Source organism: Thamnophis elegans, chromosome 8, assembly GCF_009769535.1.
Source record: "Thamnophis elegans isolate rThaEle1 chromosome 8, rThaEle1.pri, whole genome shotgun sequence".
Taxonomy (NCBI): domain Eukaryota; kingdom Metazoa; phylum Chordata; class Lepidosauria; order Squamata; family Colubridae; genus Thamnophis; species Thamnophis elegans.
In genome coordinates this window covers 40,936,158-40,958,682 of record NC_045548.1, presented here as the reverse complement: position 1 = coordinate 40,958,682, position 22,525 = coordinate 40,936,158, and the positions used below count along the sequence as shown (strand labels likewise).

At 42.9% G+C, this 22,525-nt stretch overlaps 1 protein-coding gene across 2 annotated transcripts in view; it reads right to left on the bottom strand.

The window, feature by feature from the left end:
- Positions 1-1,738: 1,738 nt before the first annotated feature.
- Positions 1,739-22,525, bottom strand: part of FAM110B (family with sequence similarity 110 member B) — a 97,564-nt gene continuing 76,777 nt past the window's right edge. Inside the window, exons 1-2 of one of the 2 annotated variants that reach the window (XM_032222397.1) lie at positions 8,080-8,110; positions 1,739-4,629 (exon numbers count right to left, since the gene is read on the bottom strand). In XM_032222397.1, coding sequence (XP_032078288.1) covers positions 3,178-4,290 — 1,113 coding nt within the window. In that variant the 5' untranslated portion in view covers positions 4,291-4,629; positions 8,080-8,110 and the 3' untranslated portion in view covers positions 1,739-3,177. Of the gene's footprint in view, positions 4,630-8,079; positions 8,111-22,525 lie in introns of those variants that run through there. The other variant, XM_032222396.1, reaches the window with a different exon arrangement.

Genomic DNA, 22,525 nt, shown 5'->3' with positions numbered 1-22,525 from the left:
GATGTCAGATGAATCTATCAATGGACTAAATACGAGCGAAAGTGAAAAGAAAGGAAGCTGGAAAAGTGTTTTTGACAACTTGGAGCCTTTCTTTCAACTTCAAGATGTAGGAGGGAAAAAAAGAGTGAAAAAAATGGAACTAAGAAGACAAATATATCCAGAAATAAGTTTGATAACCAAAGTTAAGCCTACGTTAATAACAATTAAAGAGCAACGAAATTACATGAGAGATCTTTCAAGCTACAGAGTGAGGCGAGAAATGATAAATTCTGAAAAGATTCTAATAAGAGAGATGACACAGTTGCTGGTGAGAGAGAAAGATTTATTTTGCTGCTGGAAGGACACTGGTTGATAATGCCAATTGATGATAAAAAATAGTTAATTTTTGATGGTTAATAAGTAGGGATTTTAGTATTTTGTAGACTCTTATAGATTATTATTGAATGTTTAGTCGCTAACATGTAATATATCATGATATTAACAATGAAAGGATAACCTTAATTAGGATAAATAACCAGGCCACAAATTGCAACTGAGATCTGGTAGAATGATAAAGCCTATAAATTTGTGCTTTAGACCTTCTTATGAAGCTATAAATAATTTGGATTAGAATAAGAGCTGATGTGACGTAAATAGCAAACAACTTTTTTTTCTTTCCTTCTCTGTCTTTCTCTAATTACAATAATAAAAGGGAATGTTAATGCACATCTTGGTGATTTTCAATTAGAAATTTTAATTTGGAGTAGAAATGGCAAACAATTGGGGTTTTTTTAATCCCCGTCTTTCAACTATAAAAACAAAAGGGAAGGTTAACATATATTTTGGTGATTATTAATTAGAAATGTCAATATTTTTTTCTTTTTTCTTTAGATTGTCTTTGATTTTAAATGGTCATTTCGTTAACACATATTAACAGATTGTTGTTTAGAGATTGTTGCTTTTTGATGTTAGAGAGAGGAAATATAAGATGTCGTACTAATTGATTTCTCTATAATATAATATTTCATCCTACACTGAATCAGAAATTGTATTTTAGTCCCTAACTTTTATTTCATTGCATCACAAATTATTTTTTTAATTAAAAGTTTTAAAAAGGTTTTACAAATATTTATCTCCCCTCCCCCATGCGAACCCACCTCCCCCCCAACCTCCCAGAGCAAATACAGAGTATAAATCTTTAACAATCATATTCTAAAATAAAGTAACTGACTTAGCACCATCCCTCACTTGTACTTTAACTCCCCTTTTGTTAAACTAACTCTAAACAAATTATATCATTCCTTGCTCTTTCAATCATAAGCTATCTGGAGTTTCTTAGTTCCATATTCTGGAGTTTCTTAGTTCCAATTCCGAGGTGGCGCAGTGGTTAAATGCAGCACTGCAGGCTACTGCTAGATCAGCAGTTCAGCGGTTCAAATCTCACCGGCTCAGGGTTGACTCAGCCTTCCATCCTTCCGAGGTGGGTAAAATGAGGACCCAGATTGTTGGGGGCAATATGCTGACTCTCTGTAAACCGCTTAGAGAGGCCTGAAAGCCCTATGAAGCGGTATATAAGTCTACTGCTATTGCTATTGCTATTTTGAATATAATCAGTCCATCTTCTCCACTCCAGCCTGTATTTCTCGTCTGAATGATCCTTGAAACATATTGCATCACAAATTAAAAGGAACAGAAAAACACATAAGCAATAGCTGCAACAATAGCTATTTATTAGCATAACACTTTTCTTAAAGATCTCGTAACAACTGAAATATATACAAAGTCTTACAGCATTTACACATTAAAAAGTTTCCTATTAGCTGACGAAGTATAAGATAGTGCTGCAAAATACTTCAAAGCATGAGTAATAATAGTAATAATAATAATGAAATAGAGCACTGCACTTTGAACTTCTTTGCTATGCACCACAACTGCCACATTGATGTGACAGTTAAACCATTGGGAAGACACAAGTTTGTTAAAAAAAAAAAGTGTAACAGATTGACGTGCAGCACTGAACACTGGAGGGATGGGAGTAAGGGACAACCAAAAATAAAGCTACGTACTGTCATATTTTTACAGTTCCTAGAGCTGTAACAAACTTCCACAGCCTTAAGATATAACATATTTAAGACAACATAATGACACTTTCTCAGATATAATTCAGCTATATTGTGTGTTACATTTTTGGGTAAGAAGTTCTTACACTGCTATGGCTGTGTATTTCCATTTTCTATTCATGAAATGCTCAAACAGGTCTACAAAAATGTAGTCAGCAGCAGGAGCTTGTAATCATGATGTGCTTTGTCTATTTTAAAGGCATTCAAGATCAGCAAACAGGATTTAACAACTCCCATCAAAAGTTTAAGACAAGGAACCTTCCTTTAAAGGCATCATCATTTTCATTGTCCACTATCTTAGTTGCTTTCCAAAAAATAAAAATAAAATAAAAATAAAATTGCCTATTATTAGGAAAACTAAGATATGACAGATCTTTTTCACATCACAATCCACAATAGTAGTTTTAAAAATCTGTAACACTTTCATAACCACTTATAGTATTTATAAAAAGATCATAGGAAGAATGCATGTATGAAGGGGTCTCTGGTTAGAATATTAAAATAGAGAACCTTGGAACACAGCTTGAAAAGAAAAACAACAAAGAATGAAACAAGAGGCATTATGCATTGTAGGTAACAGAAACTTCATTTGATTCATTTTTTCCACAACTACTATGCGGTTCTAGCTAGGGGGTTATAATTATCTTATTTTTGCAATGTCTCATCATTTTCTTTCTTAAGCAAATTAAGTTGTGCTTAAAATACAAAAAGTGGCCAAATGTTTAAAAAAAAAACACACAACTTCAAGAGACTACAATCTATTATAAAGAAGCCATATTACCATTAAATGTAAACAATTTATTTAAAGACAAAAGCCCTGTTTAGATTCTGGTCTTAAACTTTTGGCAGATAATGTGTGTATGCTCAGCCAGGCTCTGTAGCTAGTTATTATTCAAGTAGAAGCCAGGTCAGTTCACATGTTGACAGGCATGCAACTTGAAAACATTGCACAACAAGGGACATAAAAAGAGATCTGAGAAGTGTATTAAGACTTCAAGTAGACTTCACAATCCTTCACAACTGAATATACACAAATTAGTTTTTCTTTGCCACCACCCCTCCCCTTCCCATAACTCACTCACACGTGGGACACTTTCTGTGACTCCCTAGCTTGTTTAATGCTGTATAACCACTTGATGATTCTGGCATTTCTTTCTATTGCAGAAATACCATATGGCACACGGTCATTGGCACTGTCATCATTTCTAAGGTCACTGTTGCTGTCCTGAGACTGTTCACAGTCTGAACTGATCATACTTGCACTGCGAAAGTTGAGAGAGATAATGTCAGAGTTAGCCCTTGCAAAGTTTTCCATTCCAAGATTTTCAAGCTCTTCAGGATCAAGTCCACAGTAGTTAAAGAACCTTTCAACGTCTGCATCAACTCGAAAGTATCTATCACTTAAGTCCGACTTCGATCGTTGAAGGGAAGGTCTTCTGCTTACTCCACAAGTTGATTCCACTGAATCCATCTCTGGTGATTTCAATGTAGTGATGGTTGCAATTTTGGGTTTTGGAGGCAGAGGTGGAGCTGAACTACTGCAGGGTATTGCTTTTAAAGGTTTACCACTGGATACTTTTCTAATGTCTGAGGAACTATGCGAAACATGCAAGAAAGATTCTGCTGATTGTTCCAGTAGCCTTCTATTTATACTGGAGCTGCTTTCTTGTGGACTGTTAGAACCGTGGGTGGGATAAACCTTTAGGGATTCTGCAAATGAGTGACGATTTAAATCTCCTGTATCAGATTTGAGGGGAGGCCAATTTCGCGAACTGTGTTTGTGACCTGAACCTGAACTGGAGCCCTCTGAACTGTTTATAATGTTCTTCAAAATTTCCAACTTCAGGTTCTCTCTCTGGACACCACTCTCAGTCTTTGCATTGTTGCTAAATACTTTCAAGGTAGGGCTGCTCAAGGCTCGCTTAGCTGCAGGGCAAACTGGCGGCTTTGGAAGCACTGCTGGCTTCACGGGTTCTTGTTTGGCATTGATGACTTCTTGGCTTTTCACATATTTTGCCTTGTCAGCTTCCAGCCTCTCCACAGCACTAAGTCTTTTTGGATTAGGCTCCGTTTGCCTGCGGAAATAATCAGGTCCTTTGTTTAGAATGCGGAGAGGAACAGCGGAAGTGAAAGTGATGGCAGGACTGACAGGTTTGACCATGCTACCTGTCTGTAGTGTTTCTGTAGGCATGTTTGGTGGATTTTCCCCCGCAGCCGTTTTGAATTCCTTTCTGGGATCTTCTAAATGCACGGTGCAGAAACATGTATATTAAGCACAATGAATAGCAGATGGACCTTGGAATCTGAAGGTTACCAGGAGAAGCAGCAGTGCTTCATTTCACAGTTCGTTAAATATCAGGGATGTTTCCTTCTTTCTTGCCCCACACCCTCCACCCCTCCCCAGGCAGCTTTTGTACAAACAAGCCACCAGAAATAAGCCAGTATTAATCTTGCTCTGTTGGTTTCTTTCTTCTCACTGAAGGATGCGGAAGTCTCTGCGGTTTCTTTGTGTTCCACTACAAGCAGTGATCTGAAACATAAAATAGCCAACCACATGTTAGCAATGGTGTGTGATATCACCACTGTAGCAACAGAGCCTTTTTTTCTTTCCCACCCCTTCATTTGCTAGCTGAGCTAAAGCAGTGGGTCATTCTAGCTGATGCGTTTCATCACACCAACACTGAAAAGCATGCCTTTTACTAAGACTGTAAGCAAAGTAAGGATTACTGCTCTTCTATTCAGGTATAAGCATGCATTTAATTGTGATACTAGTTTCTCACAATTTAAGTCAAGGGTTAATTTAAATGATCTAAATATTATAGTTACATAATTCCAAGCTTATACTGCATACATAATTTACAGTATATGGCTTCTGGCTTTTTCAAAGCTGTGTCTATTGTTTGAGTAAGCAGGCAGAGTGAAACAAGCTTTAGCTAAAAATAAAATGTCTTTTCTCTTCTCTTTTATATCCGTAAGATAAAAGAAACCAGAACTGTAGGAGTTTGGGAGCTTGTTATATAGTTTATACTAAAAACAGTTTATTTGGAATTTTTAAAAAACACATTTTTTTATGCATGCATAGAATACAAATATTTCAGATGATCTTAAGATCAGAATAATATTTATTTTATGGAACCTTTTTTTAATGACAAAATTTCAACTAAGAAAATATAGAAAACTAAATATGACTATATGAAACAGCTTTGCAAATGTCTCTTATTGCCTTCTCTTATTTCTTTTGCATATTCTGTCTGCCTTCTCCCCCTACTATTTCTCTTTATGTTCCTTCAAAGCTCCCATTCCAGTCTTTGCCTCCATCTGCCCTTCCTGTAAATCTTATATTTTCATTATCTGTTGTTTCTAGTCAGAAATAGATGCCTTCCTTTGAATTAGAAACTTTGATAACCAAAAGAGGAGGGAAATAGTTGTGAAATTGGAAAGCTATAAAGTATTACTACTATATTCTGTCTCTGGGACAGATGCTACTAAGATAATTGAAAGACAGGATTTCTGACAGACAAGCAAGAGTTTATCAAATAAAACATAATTACAACTTGATTAGTAACCGTTTAATTATTCAGTACCATAAGGAATTATTAGCCATGAAAAAGCAATGCAATATTTGGTATATTGCTACAAGATACATATTTATGATTAGCTAATGTTAGGGGGGGGAAACAACATGACAAATCTATGGTCTTCACAGTACTCAGTGACTGCTATGAGAAGACATAATTCCAGTCTAGTTAGATAATTTATTTATGCCAGTATGGTAATTGTGTGTGTATGTATGTGTGTGTATGTGTGTGTGTGTGTGTATACATACATACATACATACATACATACATACATACATACATACATACACACACACACACACATAATGTCACAACCCCTGGTATGCCCCAATTATGGGAGGAAGCTAACTGCTTCCATTATCTGTCTATCGGCTCGTCACAAGAGACCATCATGACAGAAACCTAATATTTTTATTGTTGCCTTTGTTACATTTGTGTTGTATTTGTGCCTTTATTTATTTATCAGCACAAATACAACACACACACACACACATATATGTATGTATATATATACATATATACATATACGTATACGTATACGTATATGTGTATGTATGTATATATATATAGGCAGGTAGGTAGGTAAGTACCGTATTTTCACCCATATAACCCGCCCACGCAGATAACCCGCCCACGCATATAACCCGCGGGTTTTCTGGATCGTGTAAAATGTTTCCCGTATACCCCGCCCACGCATATAACCCGCCCACGCAGATAACCCGCACACGCATATAACCCGCCCACGCATATAACCCGCGGCGAGTAAAAGAGAAGGGAAACAGCTGAGATGGGGGGGGGAAGAAACGGAGAAAGAAAGAAGCCTGCGCACGCTGGGGAAGAGGAAAGGAACGAAGGAGAAGGAAACAGCTGAGATCGGGGTGGGGGAAGAAACGGAGAAAGAAGCCTGCGCACGCTGGGGAAGAGGAAAGGAACGAAGGAGAAGGAAACAGCTGAGATCGGGGTGGGGGAAGAAACGGAGAAAGAAGCCTGCGCACGCTGGGGAAGAGGAAAGGAACGAAGGAGAAGGAAACAGCTGAGATCGGGGTGGGGGAAGAAACGGAGAAAGAAGCCTGCGCACGCTGGGGAAGAGGAAAGGAACGAAGGAGAAGGAAACAGCTGAGATCGGGGTGGGGGAAGAAACGGAGAAAGAAGCAAGCCTCCGATCGTGTAAGCCTCCGATCGTGTAAAATATTTTCTGTATACCCCGCCCACGCATATAACCCGCAGGGGGGCGCTGTGCATGTAAAAACCGCATATAACCCGCGGGTTATATGGGTGAAAATACGGTAGATAGCTAGATAGCTAGCTAGATAGATAGATAGATAGATAGATAAGGGTGGAGAGCTTGTGGCTTAGAGGTTATTACAACTGCCTAACATGTAAAATAGCACAAGTTCAAATCTCAATAAGGGTACGGCTGGCAAATGAGAGCTAACTAGCTTGAAATAGATCTATACTAGTCTCTCTTCATTTATTTATCAGCAAAAAAAATGCTGATATAAATATATATAGCAAGTTTTATTAGGTAGCATTTATTATGTAACTGTTTGGTATTAAAGGGGTAATAAAGCAAATGTCTCATTTAAGATTGCAGTAATAACTCAAGTTATTTTTAATGATGCTTATTTAAATATATTAGACTCTCAGGGAGAATGTTAACTTTTCCCTTCAAACAAATGATTTGATTTTCCTTATACTGTCTCATCTCGATCTTCAGCTTTAAAATATTCCATTTCAACCCTCTGTGAAGTAATACAGAACAACAGTGTTGTCATAAACCACAATTATCTATGATTAATTTACCTTATCATAAATTAAAATCCTTTCATGTTTCATTATTATACATGAGAGGTACATGAAGCCAAGAAGTAACCTTTTCATGGCTAAATTAACTTCTTACTGTCATAATGCATCTCATTTGTTTGAATAAATAAACAAAAGTACTTTTCACAATAGAATATTTCTTTGTTCTCAAACAATGATAAACTATATAAATATTGCTCTTGGTTTCTTTTTATAAAATAGTTTCCTTGCACATAAACTGGATTTATGAAGGAACCCCTAAAATGAAGGGGGAGAGCTCAAATATGAAGGTTTCCAAACTATTCAGTATAGAGAAATTCAAAAGGAAAGATTTTCTTCAGACCAAATAGCATAGCAAACCATTCTTACTCATGGCAATGTTTTGTTTTTGCAATACAACTTCCAAGTACAAATCTGTATACAGAACTTGTTTTAAAAAACAACAGAAAACAAGACTAAACAGATTGCTCCTACAATTGAAGAGTGCAATGAGTATAAGATCCCTCAGGTATTATTTCCCCCTCCCCCCAGCAATTATAGTTGATTGGGGAAAAAAAGTGACAATAGGATGACCAAGGTTATTAGTACATCTTACTTACATAATATTAAGGCCGTCAGAAGAACTCATCTAAAGAAAAAAAATACAAGTACTAAAATTGAAAATTCTGTTTTATGGAATAAAAGCAGTATTTCTTTACCTTGGCAACTTTAAGCTGTGTGGACCTTAACTCCAGGAATTCCCCAACCAGCATATTTATTGGGATATTCTGGGAGCTGAAGTCCACCCAATTTAAAGTTGTCAGGGTTGAAAAACACTAGAAAAGGAAGAAATGCAGTTTGAGACACAGAATTTTAATTTCACTGTGGCCCTATCATTACTGACTAGTGATCTAGGGATTTGGACAAACTTTGATAAACTATCTAGATGCTGCAAAAAATGCAAAATCTATGTTGGAAAGGTACTGAAAACAAAATCAGTAGTATAACTTGTACAAATCTACAGAGCAACAATCGTTGGAATAGAACTCTGCAACACCCCTGGATCAGAATAAAGTTCTGAATAACACCTCACAAAAAGAACTGAGAAAGAACGTTGGTTCTTACCTGAACATTTCTTTTATGTAGATTGGCAGGAGGGTCTATAGCTCAGTTTAGTCACAGCCTAATTGGTCAGGACACTGAGAAAAATGCTTAAAGTATCCTTCCTTCCCTATTGGCTCTATGTTTCCTCTCAGTCTTTGGTCCAAGCACTAGCTTTGGCTTCTTTGAGGTATTGAATTTTGTTCTTATTTCTAATTCGATTGATTGGATAGTCTAAATTTCTTTAAATTTTTGGACTGTTGGTCATAGAGTCCTTCCTTCCCTATTGGCTCCCAGTTTCCTCGAGGTTGAATGAAGAAAGTTGTGAAAACATCATGCAAGAAAGACAAACAACATACCCCCTGACCACCCCTCACCTGCTCCAACCTCTATACTAGGGCGGGATGTAGCCCCTCCCAATCTACATAAAAGAAACGTTCAGGTAAAGACCAACGTTCTTTTTCCTGTAGTTATGGTGGGAGGGGCTGCAACTGGGACATATCCAAGCTAGGTCCCAGGGCGGGATGTTGACTCCGGGGGAGGGGAGATCGCTACCTATTGAAGAAACCGATGTCCAACAGACACGTCAGCCGAAACGAAATGGTCTAGTATCGGATAAAGTATTGGAGAAGCCCAGTTGGCTGCCCTACAGATATCCTCCAGAGGGGCCCTAGTGGCCCACGCAGCCATGGTAGCATCACTCCGCATGGAGTGGGCCATAATCCCTTGGGGGGGGGGAGGTTTGGTCTAAGGCTTCATAAGCTGCCGTGATGGCCTGTCATAACCATCTGCCTATCGTGGCAGAAGAGACCCTAGCTCCCAGAGTGCTGGGCTGAAAGGAAAGGAAAAGGTCCTCTGACCGCCGGAAGAGGAATATACGCCTGAGATAAATGCGCATAGTGTGGTCGACATCAAGTCAGTGTCAAAGGTGTTCCCTCTCATGAGAAGGAGGGACAGAAGTTAGGGAGTATAACCTCCTGCGATTTGTGAAAGATGGAATTGACCTTTGGGAGGAAGGTTGGGTCCAGTCTAAAGATGACCCTATCTTGGTGGAATTGTCATCCTTGGGTGACAGTGCCCCTAATTCAGAGATTTGTCGACCTGAGGTAACAGCGATGACAAAGGTAGGTTAAAACCCTGAGGTGTACTGGTCTTAATGGTTCAAATGGCAGCCCTGTGAGAGCCCTAAGGACTAGGGAAGGACTAGGGAAAGGTCCCACATGGGAAACCGATGCACTGGGGGAGGGCACAGATTCACTGCCCCTTTAAGGAACCATTTGACTAAAGGGACTTGGGACAGGGAGAAACGGCCATCCCCCCCCCCCACCAGGGCGGAGGATAGTGCAGCTATCTGCCTCTGTAAGATGTTATGAGAGAGACCTTGGTCTAAGCTGTGTTGTAAGAATTCAAACACTTGGGTGACTGAAGCAGTGGTCAGAGAAAGATTGAATCTCCTACACATCGACAAGAACAAATGTTGACCACATTGAATTATAGATTCGTGTAGTCGACGGGCGCCTAGAGGCTTCAATGGTTGAGATGACCTTGGCTGACAGATTAGCGTCTTTTAGAAGAAGGCGCTCAAGTGCCAGGCACTCAGGTGGAGCCACTGGGGTCCTGGGTGGAACAGGCAGAGGGCAATCTCCTCCTGAGGAATTCTCCATGGGGGAGACATGGATAGTTGGACAAGGTCCGCAAACCAAGGTCGTCTTGGCCAATATGGGGCTACCAGAATGATGTTTGCCGTCTCTATCACTATCTTCCTCAGGGTCCCCTGGATTAAAGGGAGAGGAGGAAAGGCATAAAGAAGGCCCAGAGGCCATGGACTTCTGAGGGCATCTATCCTGTCTGCATTTCATGCTGGGAAGCGGAAGAAGAACCGGGGCAGTTGAGCATTGGCTGGGCTTGCAAACAAGTCCACCAGTGGGGTGCCAAAGTGGTGGCAAATCCTGTGGAAGAGTTCTGGGATCAGCTGCCACTCGTTGTAGTTGACTGTCGCCTGGCTCAGCCAATCGGCCTGAAGGTTGGCTATGCCCGAGATGTGCTCTGATGTTATTGATGCCAGGTTCTTCTCCGCCCAGAGTATGAGTTTCTGAGCTTCCAGCCAGAGGCACTTGGAATGAGTCCCCCCTGATGGTTTATGTGTGCCTTTGTGGCTACATTGTCCATTAGAAGGAGCACAATTGAGTCCCAAAAATGAAGGAGGGCCAGGAGAGCTGCCTTCAGCTCCAGCCAATTTATATTGTGGTCAAAGTCTGAGATTGTCCAATGACCCTGTGCCAGCTTGGATTCCATCAGGGCCCCCCAGCTGTAGAGGCTCACATCTATCGTGATACGATCCGGCTCCCAAATGTTGGATCCGCAACACAGGGATGGAGACAACCACAATCTTAGGGACCAGCAAAGGCCCGGTGATAGGGTGACTGTCAATTCCCCGAAGAGGTTGGGTCTGGTGTAAGGGGCCACTGCCAAATTCCATTTGGATTTGTCCATTTGCCAGTTGCAAAGCCACAAAAGATGCCTGGACGTTATCGAGATGCAAACTTGATAGAATCTAGAGTGGCATCCACAGAGAACTGCATGGTCGAGAGAATTTTGGTGAGGTCTTGTGAAGATGCTCATCCTGAATCAAGATGCAGTCCTGTAACTGGCACAGCCACATAATGGTGGTGCGATTAAAATAGGAAGCAGCAGTGGTCGATTTAATAGCCCAGGTTGAAGCGTTGAAATTCTTACGTAAAGTAAGTTCTGCACGCTTGTCGAGCTTTAGTTTATCAGCTACATTCCCTGAGGCCACAGTAGAAACGTTAGCGAGAAGAGCAATAGGAGAGTCTACAGTTGGCAATTGAAGGGCCTGGGAGAAAGCCTGCTCCATATTATAGAAGTGGTGGTCATTGCTCCCCGGATTGGGCAAAGTGGAAGGCTGAGCCCACTGGTTTTTGACCACTTCCAGAAACAGTGGAGGGACTGGAACTTCCTCCTTATCCATAGTGGGATGGATCCCTATGTTGGGATCCCTATGTTGGGACACAGGTGGAGCCCCAGTACCAATCTGAGGAGTCTTCTTCACCTTATGCAGAAGAGGTTTGAATGCCGGGGGGGGGGGAAGGAGGCCAAGAAAGGCTGGGGGATCAGGAGGGATGGTGTCCTCGTCCTCAGAAAACTCCAGATCTGGATGTGCACCCTCCCCTAGTACTGAGCCCTCGCTAACCACCGATGGAGGACCTTGACCACGAGAAGAGGATGGAGATATAGGGTGCCTGGAATCAGAATGAGGCCTTGCCTTCCCTGCAAAGAGCGTTCCTGTTGGGAAATGCAGAAGAAATGAGTCTCCTGATACTTTCAGGCAGGAGCTCGAGATCTTCCAGGTCCTCATCCAAAGGCCCAAGGGTTGAAGGACCCTGGAGTGCTAGGTGCTAGGTGTGAAGCTGAGAGGTACTCCTGAGACCCCCCTTCCAATGGATCTCTTCCCCCCTCCCTATACCATCTTGGACAGATGGATGGGAGGAGAGGCCACCTGCCTGCAAGGTATAGCAGGAGAGATAGAAGGGGAGGAAGGGATAAAGCCTCTAGGAGGAGAGGCAGAGTGTTGAGGACTGGGCCTCACTGGGGACCTGGATCTGCAAGGAGATTCAGGCCTAGTAGTCTATGCTTGTTTCTCTGCCCTGGCCACTTGTTTTTCCAAGGCCTTCTGCCTTCTTAACACATCTCTCACAGCAGCTCTAGCGTGACCCGAGAAATGTGCGCACGACAAAAGCATGCTGACAAAACCATGGTGCTAAAACCGCAACGTCATCAACGCAACGTTATCAATGCGGCGACAACAGTGCGGCGACAGAAGGGCGATTTAAGTTAAGGTAAGGGTTAGGTTTAGGGTTTAGGGTTAGGTTTAGGGTTAGGTTTAGAGTGCGCTTCTGTCGCCACGCTTCAGTGCTCATTCATCGGCGCGCTTTAAAACTCACGGTTTTGTCACCGCGGTTTAGTTGGACGCGCTTTTGTCATTCGCCCTTTTGTCGGTGAACCCAGCTCTAGAAGGGTGGTGGTCAGCAGATGGACTGGCAGCCGCTGCCATGATTCTCAGTCTGCCCTGGCCTTCCTCTGCCACCTCACTATGGATCCCCATAGGAGCCTGCGCTGACACGGGAACTGTGGAGGCCATGCCTCACTCACATGACTTGAGCTTGGTGGTAATCTGTTCAGGAGCCCGTCGGCCTCGATCTATGGCCACGTTGCGGGCTGTGGCCAACAGGAAAAATACCTGCTGGCCTCAATTAATGGCTGCGATACAAGCCTCTGCCTCAGAAAATGGCCGCTTCCACAAGGTCACCCCAAAATGGCTACCGCGCTTCATGGCAAGAAGATGAGGCTGCCTGGTGCAATGGCTCTAAGGCAATGGCCTCGCGGCGAACTGAATCTCTCTCTTCGGTCTCCTTCGCGAGTACAGCAGATTGGAGCCACAGCACCAATTACGAGCTGCGGAGCTGCCTTAAAAGCCGTGGCTGCTGTTCAAACCGTGGCGCGCTGTTTCTGAGCCATGGTGGCCGCTCAATTAGTGGCATGCCTTTACAAGCCACAACGAGGTTCTTGAAGCAGCAATGGAGCTTTTGAAGCCACGGCAAGGCTGTTAAAGGTGCGGCGCTCTGGAGACTAGAAGCAATGAAGGATGAAGCAGAGACACCGTCCCCTTAAGCCTCAGATTGTGCTCGGCTGCAAATGGGAGCCGGACACCCAGGGACTGGGCAGAGCACCCCCAGGCCCAGAGGTAGGAGACCAGGGCACTCCTACCTCCTTATGAGGCTGACAGCTCAGACTCCATAGCCAGCAGTCCAAAAATTTAAAGAAAGTTAGAATATCCAATCAATCTAATTAGAAATTAGAACAAAATTCAATACCTCAAAGAAGCCAAAGTTTGGACCAAAGATAGAGAGGAAACTGAGAGCCAATAGAGAAGGAAGGATACTTTAAGAAATTTCTCTCAGTCTCTGGACCAATCAGGCTGTGACTAAACCCAGCTGTAGCCCCTCCCGCCATATCTACAGGAAAACAGCTGGAACACATGCAGGAAAGAAAGGACAACCAAAATAATTTGAAGTTAAAAAGCTTTCTCCACAAAAAAGTTATAATCTTCAAGCTTTTTAGCTTTTAAAATGGCTAAATAAATAAGAAATCATGATGTTTATATTTAATTATAAATCAATTAAGTAATAATTCAGCATGGACAACATTATCAATTAAGAATGTAATGTATCATTTGAATATGCAGTAATGGTTGCTTAAGTTTACCAAGTGATTAAACAAAGTCAAGGGGGAGAAGAATATCAATATCCATACATCATGATAAATATGTACTACCTCTAAGCACAAGAACAACTTATTTCTCAGTATCAAATATTCAGCGATGAACAGTCAAGTTATTCCTTGACTTCCATGGAGACTCTCTGTAAATCAGTTATGTTGCTACATACAGTTCAGAAGATTTAAGAATAAACTGTCTCTCAGAAGTTCCATCCAGGTTTTGAATGCAGAAAGTACCAGGAAAATTTCAATTTGTAGGGAGAGACAAATCCTGTCTCTCATCAATTTCTATATACAGTTCAAAATTTGCAAAGCGATAACTCTGAAGATTCCAGCTCATGTGAAACTGCTTCTTTACCTAAAAAAGCCACAAGTTATACTGTACCTGGAGAGGAACTGCTCAAAACCCCTATATATCAGAACATATATTATGAACCAAGCATAAGTAACCAGAGACACCTGTCTCTGAAATATTGCAAAATTATTAAATCACCAGTGTCTGTTCTACCACATCTCCCTATCCCAGGAACTTGGAAAGTATTTGATAGGTAGACAATTACAAAATCCAGTCTAAACATCTCGCTGACTATACAACCAACAATAATACTGTGCTAAAATCATGCTTTGACAATGGGAATTGATGTGTGCCAAGTTACAATAAAAGTCATTTAAATGGGTATAAAATAATAGCATATTTATCATTACTTGCTATAAAATAACAATGCTTATTTCTGTTCTTTACTTCCTATAAAATTAAAGCACCAGCTATTCACATATATAATGAATTCTAATGAATTCGCTGTTGAATTTCCTATTAGAAGTATAATAATGCAAATTTAATTTATTGAGAATACTGTTTTCCAGCTCTACAAATATTCCTTTGGCTCCATTATTTTTTATTATAACTTTTGATTTTCATTTTTTAAAAATTCTTCTTGAGAAAATCTATCTCAAAATAAATCTCAAATAAATAAGACAGTGATGTTCACTAATTATATTCATTACATTTAACTGGGAAATGTGCATTCATACAGAATACACATTTCAAAAGTTTTTTTTAATATCAATTATCTGTCTTCAATTTGCCAAATAGATTACAATTCCCAAATTTTAGATTTCATTAGAATATTAAAATATATGTATATGTGTGTGACACACAGAGATTGGTCTCAAAGCATGCAAGTACCCAATTTATAACTTTTCTCATTTATTCTTCAATCACCTCAAGAAAACAGTATATGTTACAGTATGAATAGGGAAAAGAAAAATGGTGCAGAAATCTGGCTGCAAAATGGTGCTGACAAAAGATTGCCAATATTTGGACAGAAAATAATTTGAGTTTGCGTTTGAGTTTAATAAGATTTGTATGCCGCCCACTCCCTTGGGACTCTGGGTGGCTTACAGACAAGGTAAAAAGAAACATTTAAAAATTAAATAAAAAATACAATTATTAAAATTCCACATCATGCATTCCGTCTAAGTGGGGCTGGATATTAATCAACAGCCCCAGGCCTGCCGGAACAGCCAGGTCTTGGTGGCTTTGCGAAAGGCTGGGAGAGTGGTAAGGGTCCGGATCTCTGCGGGAAGATCGTTCCACAGGGCCGGCGCAGCTACAGAGAAGGCCCTCCCCCAGGGGGGTCACCAGCCGGCATTGTCCGGTCGACGGCACCCGGAGGAAGCCCAACCTGTGCGATCTTATTGGTCATTGGGAGGTAAGTGGCAGGAGGCGGTCTCTCAGGTAGCCAGGTCCTAAACCATGTAGGGCTTTAAAAGTAACGACTAGCATCTTGAAGCGCGTCCGGAGACCAATGGGGAGCCAGTGCAGCTCGCGGAGGATGGGTGTAACATGGGTGTATCTAGGTATACCCAATATCGCTCGCGCGGCTGCATTCTGGACCAACTGCAGTCTTCTAACACTCTTCAAGGGCAGCCCCATGTAGAGCACGTTACAGTAATCCAGTCTTGAGGTGACGAGGGCATTCGAAGTGCCTCCTGGTCCAGGTAGGGCCGCAACTGGTGCACCAGGCGAACCTGGGCAAAAGCCCCCCTGGTCACAGCCGACAGATGGTGTTCTAATGTCAGCTGCGGATCCAGGAGGACACCCAAATTGCGGGCCGTCTCTGAGGGGTGTATAATTTACCCCCCAGGCTAAGAGGTGGAATGTCTGGACTATCCTTGGGAGGCAGCATCAATAGCCACTCGGTCTTGTCTGGATTGAGTGCAAGCTTGTTTGCTCCCATGCAGACCCTGACAGCCTCCAGGCACTGGCACATCACTTCCACTGCTTCACTGAGTTGGCACGGGGCGGACAGATACAACTGAGTATTGTCTGCATATTGGTGATATTTGATCCCGTGCCGGCGTATGATCTCACCCAGCGGCTTCATGTAGATATTAAATAGGAGGGGGATAGGACCGAACCCTGAGGCACCCCATATTTGAGGGGCCTAGGGGTCAATCTCTGTTCTCCAACCGACACCGACTGCAACCTGTCCGAGAGGTAGGAGGAGAACCACCTTAGGACGATGCCTCCCACTCCCACCTCCCGTAACCGTCACAGAAGGATACCATGTTCGATGGTATCGAAGGCCACTGAGAGGTCAAGAAGCACTAGGATAGAAGAATGTCCTCTATCCCTGGGTCACCAGAGATCATCGATCAGCGCGACCAAAGCAGTTTCTGTGCCGTAACCAGGCCTGAAACCCGACTGAAAGGGATCCAGATAATCTGCTTCATCCAAGGTCCGCCGGAGTTGAAAGGCCACCACCGTCTCAACAACCTTCCCTAAAAAAGGGAGGTTGGAGACTGGAGGGTAGTTGTTTAAGACGGCTGGGTCCAGGGAAGGTTTCTTAAGGAGGGGTCTCACCACCGCATCCTTTAGAGGGTGCGGGAAGGATCCCTCCCGAAGAGAGGTGTTAACAATCCTCTGGAGCCAGCCGCGCCTCACCTCCCTGCTGGTCGAGACCAGCCAGGAGGGACATGGGTCCAGTAAGCAGGTGGAGGCACTCACCGCTCCCATGGCCTTGTCCACTTCCTCAGGAGCGACAAGTTGAAACTCGCTCCACAAAATCCGCTCAAGACTTTCCCCCGGCATCTCGGCTGGTACCGTCCAAGTGGAGTCCAGGTCCGTCCGAATCCGAGCGATTTTATCCAACAGAAATTGAACAAATTCCTCAGCTCTACCCTGTAAGGGTTCGCCCGCATCCCTCCCTTTCAAGAGGGAGCGGGCTATCCTAAACAGGGCGGCTGGGCGAGATTCTGCAGATGCAATAAGAGCGGAAAAATGCGCACATTTTGCCACCCGTATCGCCACTAGATAAGTCCTAATGAAGGCTCTTAATTGTGGCGCAATCCAGTTTAGAGCCTCCACCGCCGCTGTATTCCAAGCAGCGACCAAGGATTCCACCAGACTGTGGGCCAGAGAGTCAGGTATCTCACCAAGTGCCGTCTGAAATCCCGTAGGGTACATCAGGCACCTGGGGCGGAACCACCTAATCGTTTCCCCCTCCCTACAGTGGGGGATTGGTTTCTGAAAGTCAAGCCTCAGTAGGAAGTGATCTGACCATGACAAGGGCAAGATCTTAATGCCCTTCAAATCTAGATCACGTCTCCACTGCTCCGAGAGAAACACGAGGTCGAGCGTGTGACTTGCTGTATGAGTCGGACCCTGAATTACCTGGGTCAAGTCCACAGCTGTCATGGAAGCCATGAACTCCTGTGCCCCATCAGAGCATTTGCCGAACGACCGCAGGTTGAAATCCCGCAGCACTATAAGCCTGGGGAACTCAACCGCCAGCTCGGCTACTGACTCGAGGAGCACAGGCAGGGCTGTTGTAATGCTGTTGGGAGATAGATACGTTAGAAACAAACCCACTTGAACCCCAAGGTCCAACTTCACCAGCAGGGACTCACACCTGACAATCTCCGGAGCAGGGATCCTACGAGGAACTAGTGATCTTCGTATGATGACGGCCACTCCCCCACCCCATTTTCTGGTGTCGTGGCTGGTGGAGCACCTGAAACCCTTCTGGGCACATTTCAGTGAGGGGAACTCCTCCCAGCCAGGTTTCAGTAATACATGCCAGGTCTGCCCCTTCATCTAATATTAGGTCCCAGACGAAGGGAGCTTTGTGAACCACAGACCTGGCATTTAGCAACAGCAGCCTGAGACCAGGGCCCTGACAACTCTTGCCATCTGGTCCTGGAGTGGAGCTAACAGGGCCGGAAGGGTGGATCGCTGTGACGTAGCGAACCCTCCTTCCCCGGTAATGGCTAGCCCTATAACTCCCATCAAATCTGCCTCTCCCAACTATGACCGGGATGCACCGGCCCATCCCCACACCCGTAGACCCCACTTCCCCTCCCATGGCCTCTGTTCTCCCCGGCAGGCCATTCATATCATTCATTCTGGGACGAGAGGTAGGCCTGGGCCCCCTACCACTTCTGCTACTGCACTCAGTAGAGGAGGAACCAGGCTGCCCTCTCAGTCCTCTCAAACGTACCCGCAGTCACTCACTCATACATTCCCCCCTATGGTCAGTTAAAAAAGTACAAAATACAATAATAATAATAATAATAATAATAATAATAATAATAATGTAATAAAAATTAGTTAAAAAGTAAGTGGGTTCATGCATCAACAGTCGTGCCATACACACTCCATCCATAAAATTGTGCAGGTCTTGAAAGTCAAATCAAGTGGATTTGTGCAGATACGGAGGTGAGGATCAGTGATACTAAAGGGGGGAGAGTTCTTCCGTTCCTCTCCCTTCCTGTGAGTCCGGAAGAGCCAAAGAGGGGCCAGGGGGCCAGAGTCTATAATAGCTGGGGTAGTTGCAGATGGGAGGGGGGAGGACATAAGCGCCAGTTTGAAGCAGGAGGCAAGTTCATATCCTCGTCCCCCCCGCTTCTTGTTGTTAGTCCAGAAGGGCGCAGTCGAAGGAGAGCAGATTGCAAGCCCCGCAGCGGCAGTAACCCGGAAAAGGAGGCCGCAGCAAGAAGGAAAGAGGGGGAAGGCTTGGAAGAGTTGTGGTGATGGTAAGGCCCAGCCTCCCACTCCCGGCCCACATAGCTACAACGCTTCACCACCCTCTCCTTGGGGCAGGGCAAGGCGCAGACAACCACTCCACAACGTCCAGCCCAAATCCAACAAATCCAACAAGTCCAGCAGTCCCAGTATAAATCAAAACAGAAACCTCTCTCCAGCACAGCTAAAGGGTGTCCACTGTCTAAGTGCCGCTGCCCACGGAATGCCGCCGCCACAGCCAGCCAGCCAGGGGATGTAGAAACCACGAGAACACTGTCCAGGGGCCGCCCGAACGCGACCCCCCCAGGCACTCGCCGCCTGAACAACACTGCCGCCGTCGTGTGCAGAATGGCGCCGCCGCCGTCAGCCAGTCGAGAGACGAAAATGCCGCCCAGGGGCCGTCCAGGAGTGGCCCCCTCCAGATGACCATCTACCTGGCTCGTCTGGTGGCCGGTCTCTCGCAAAGGCTCCTCTTTTTCGCAAACCAAAGGCTCCGTCCTAAGAATTTGGGTGTTTTCCGCTCCTCGCAAACCCGAGCGTTCGGCTCGGGCAGCCATCTCCCATCTTGCACATGCACATTTATACAATGTATTACAATAATCTCCAATATGGTAGAATATGGTAATAAAGCAATGGTAAATCAGAATTATATTACTCTATGTACCATTCAAAATATACAGGAACATTTATGACTTAATAGCAATAGCAATAGCAGTTAGACTTATATACCGCTTCATAGGGCTTTCAGCCCTCTCTAAGCGGTTTACAGAGTCAGCATATTGCCCCCAACAACAATCCGGGTCCTCATTTTACCCACCTCGGAAGGATGGAAGGCTGAGTCAACCCTGAGTCGGTGAGATTTGAACAGCCGAACTGCAGAACTGCAGTCAGCTGAAGTAGCCTGCAGTGCTGCATTTAACTACTGCGCCACCTCAGCTTAAATCTTACATTGTGCTATTGATCTGTGTGTATTAGTTCTATTATTTATTTTTTCCAGTATCTTATCTTTCTCCTGTACCAAAGATATGCAGTGTTAATTCAGTAAATGAAGATTTTAATTCTCTTTTGTAAATATACAGCAATTGAATAGAAACACTAATGCACCAACAAATGAATAAAATGGTGTGGTCTTCTTTCTCAGTAAATTTATCTGCTTAAATAGTCTGTTCAAACATAATCAAAGCAATTAGAATTATTAAACAGCTTGCAAAAGGATGGAGGTGTTCTCTTTATAGCAGTGCCAATGTTGACAAGAGTCCTCTTCCTACCATTATAAAAGTGCAATTTGGGATGGAAAGAGGCAACATAAAAAAAAAACAATGATGTAAGTTAGATAAACAAATGTACAACTAAGTGTTGATGGAAGTTGTTTAGAGTGAGAGTCTGGAGCAGAAGAATCCAACTATACAGAAGCATGTTTAAAGTTGCAACATAAATAATGATAGTACCATTTTGCAGCCATACAACTGGCTATGAAAATAAGGTGTGAGAGGTTTCAGAAGAGATCAACTTACTTAGATGCCTGACCTTAGAGATAAATAAGACCATCTGGGCTGGAATGAAGACATATCTTCAGTAAGTATAAATAAGACCCTGACTTCCATGAAAGATTGGAACCCTAACCCTGACTGCCAAGAAAGATTGTAAAGCACAACATTCCACCTATCCATAGCTAATCTCATACTTTTCTCTAATCTTTCTCAAAGAACTTGACTCTCAAACTTGTGACTTGGATATATGTCTTGCTTTATCTGAGTGGTCACCATAAATCAATCAATTTATGACTTGGAGTGCACTTGCTTTCACCCCTACAAACACATCTTTTCAGATATGGGATCTGGATAGTAGACTCCCACAAATGGTACTGTTGCATATTTTGTTAAAAAGGAGAAAAAAATTGATATGGATCTCAATAAGATTATGGGCAGCAAACCTATGTCAGATTTGTGATACACAGCATAATATACTCTAGTCTATATGTTGAAGAATTCTATTTAACAGTAGTTTAATTCCTTTAAAATTAAAGGCTCATTAATCAATAGACTAGTTATCAAATTAGTTAAGAACATGAAATATATTGTTGAAATGTACCTTTATAAAGATTCGTAACACTTTGTTAACCCTATTGAACTTTTGTGTTTTGATAGTATCAGAGAAACAACTGTCTTTAAATATACTGCATCAATTCACATTTTATTAATATTTATTTATTGAATAAATATTTATTAATATTTTAAATCAGAGAGTCCCAACCTTTCTGGCTTTGCAGACTGGGAAGAGGGAGAATGGTTCCGTGCGAGTGGCAGGCAAGCCACATTCACCTGCCACTTCCATAGCAATAGCAATAGCAGTAGACTTATATACCGCTTCATAGGCCTTTCAGGCCTCTCTAAGCGGTTTACAGAGAGTCAGCATATTGCCCCCAACAATCTGGGTCCTCATTTTACCTACCTCGGAAGGATGGAAGGCTGAGTCAACCCTGAGCCGGTGAGATTTGAACCGCTGACCTGCTGATCTAGCAGTAGCCTGCAGTGCTGCATTTAACCACTGCGCCACCTTGGCTCTTATGATTGTAGTTGGTGGTGGTGGCCTCTTCCATGGCCCAGTTCTGAACGGCTCAAGGCCTGGTGGTGAGCTGCAGCACTGGAGGTTGGAGACCCCTGTTTTAAACACTTTGAAACTTGGAAATTAAAACTGGATATCATCACCTTCATCAGATCCTGTGCAGAACACACTGGGCAGCAATGGTGTAGAAGACAAATAGGGACTAATCTTAAAGTTTGATATTGATACCTTGATTGCCAAAAGCAGTTTTTTTCCAAACTGGAGGCCAAAACTGAATGACTGGTTCCCTTGTATTTAATTTGCACATTTTGGGAAATTGTAGACAGGTTTCTATAAGTTCACAGTATCAATTTCTCCCTGACAGAGATGCAAAGAGATTACTTTTTCATACTTTCTGCTAGTTACACCTTTTTAAGAAGACCTTTCACCAGCTCAATCTCTAGGGGCACAGGTATATTATCAATTATCACTATCTTGATTATCATCATTAACAGCAATATTTTTAGATGAGAAAATAAAAGAGAAAGGATAACCTAATTTAGTTAACCCTTGATGGAGGAAAAAAAATAATCTAGTTAACTCTTGATGGAGAAACCTCTCAAAGTTACTACAGCAACTGAAAAGGAACTGTGAGAAAGCAGAAACTGTGCCTGTAGGCATATACCATTCAACACATTTCTCAGCCTTTGAAGATTTTAATGGGGCTTCTACATAAGTATGGAACCCATTTATGCATCACACAGGAGCCATGACAAAAAAAAATAATTAAAATGGTTGTGGATACAGAAAGCTGAATCAAATGTTTCAAAACAAACAAACAAACAAACAAACAAACAAACAAAGCATCTCCTGGGAACATTGCTGAAGTATAAATTCCCTAATTAAGGTGCCGCCAACCCTTCTATTACCAGATAAGTTTTAACTAGTGCAGCAACTGAAACTGAAGAAAAACTCCCCTACTCTCAAGCCAGGTTCCCACCTAAGGTATGTTGAGTCCAGGAGAATCCTCAAGAACTTGTTCTTTAGGGATAACCTTACCCTCTTAAAAGGCACTGTTGGAGCTGACAGTGAACTCAGGT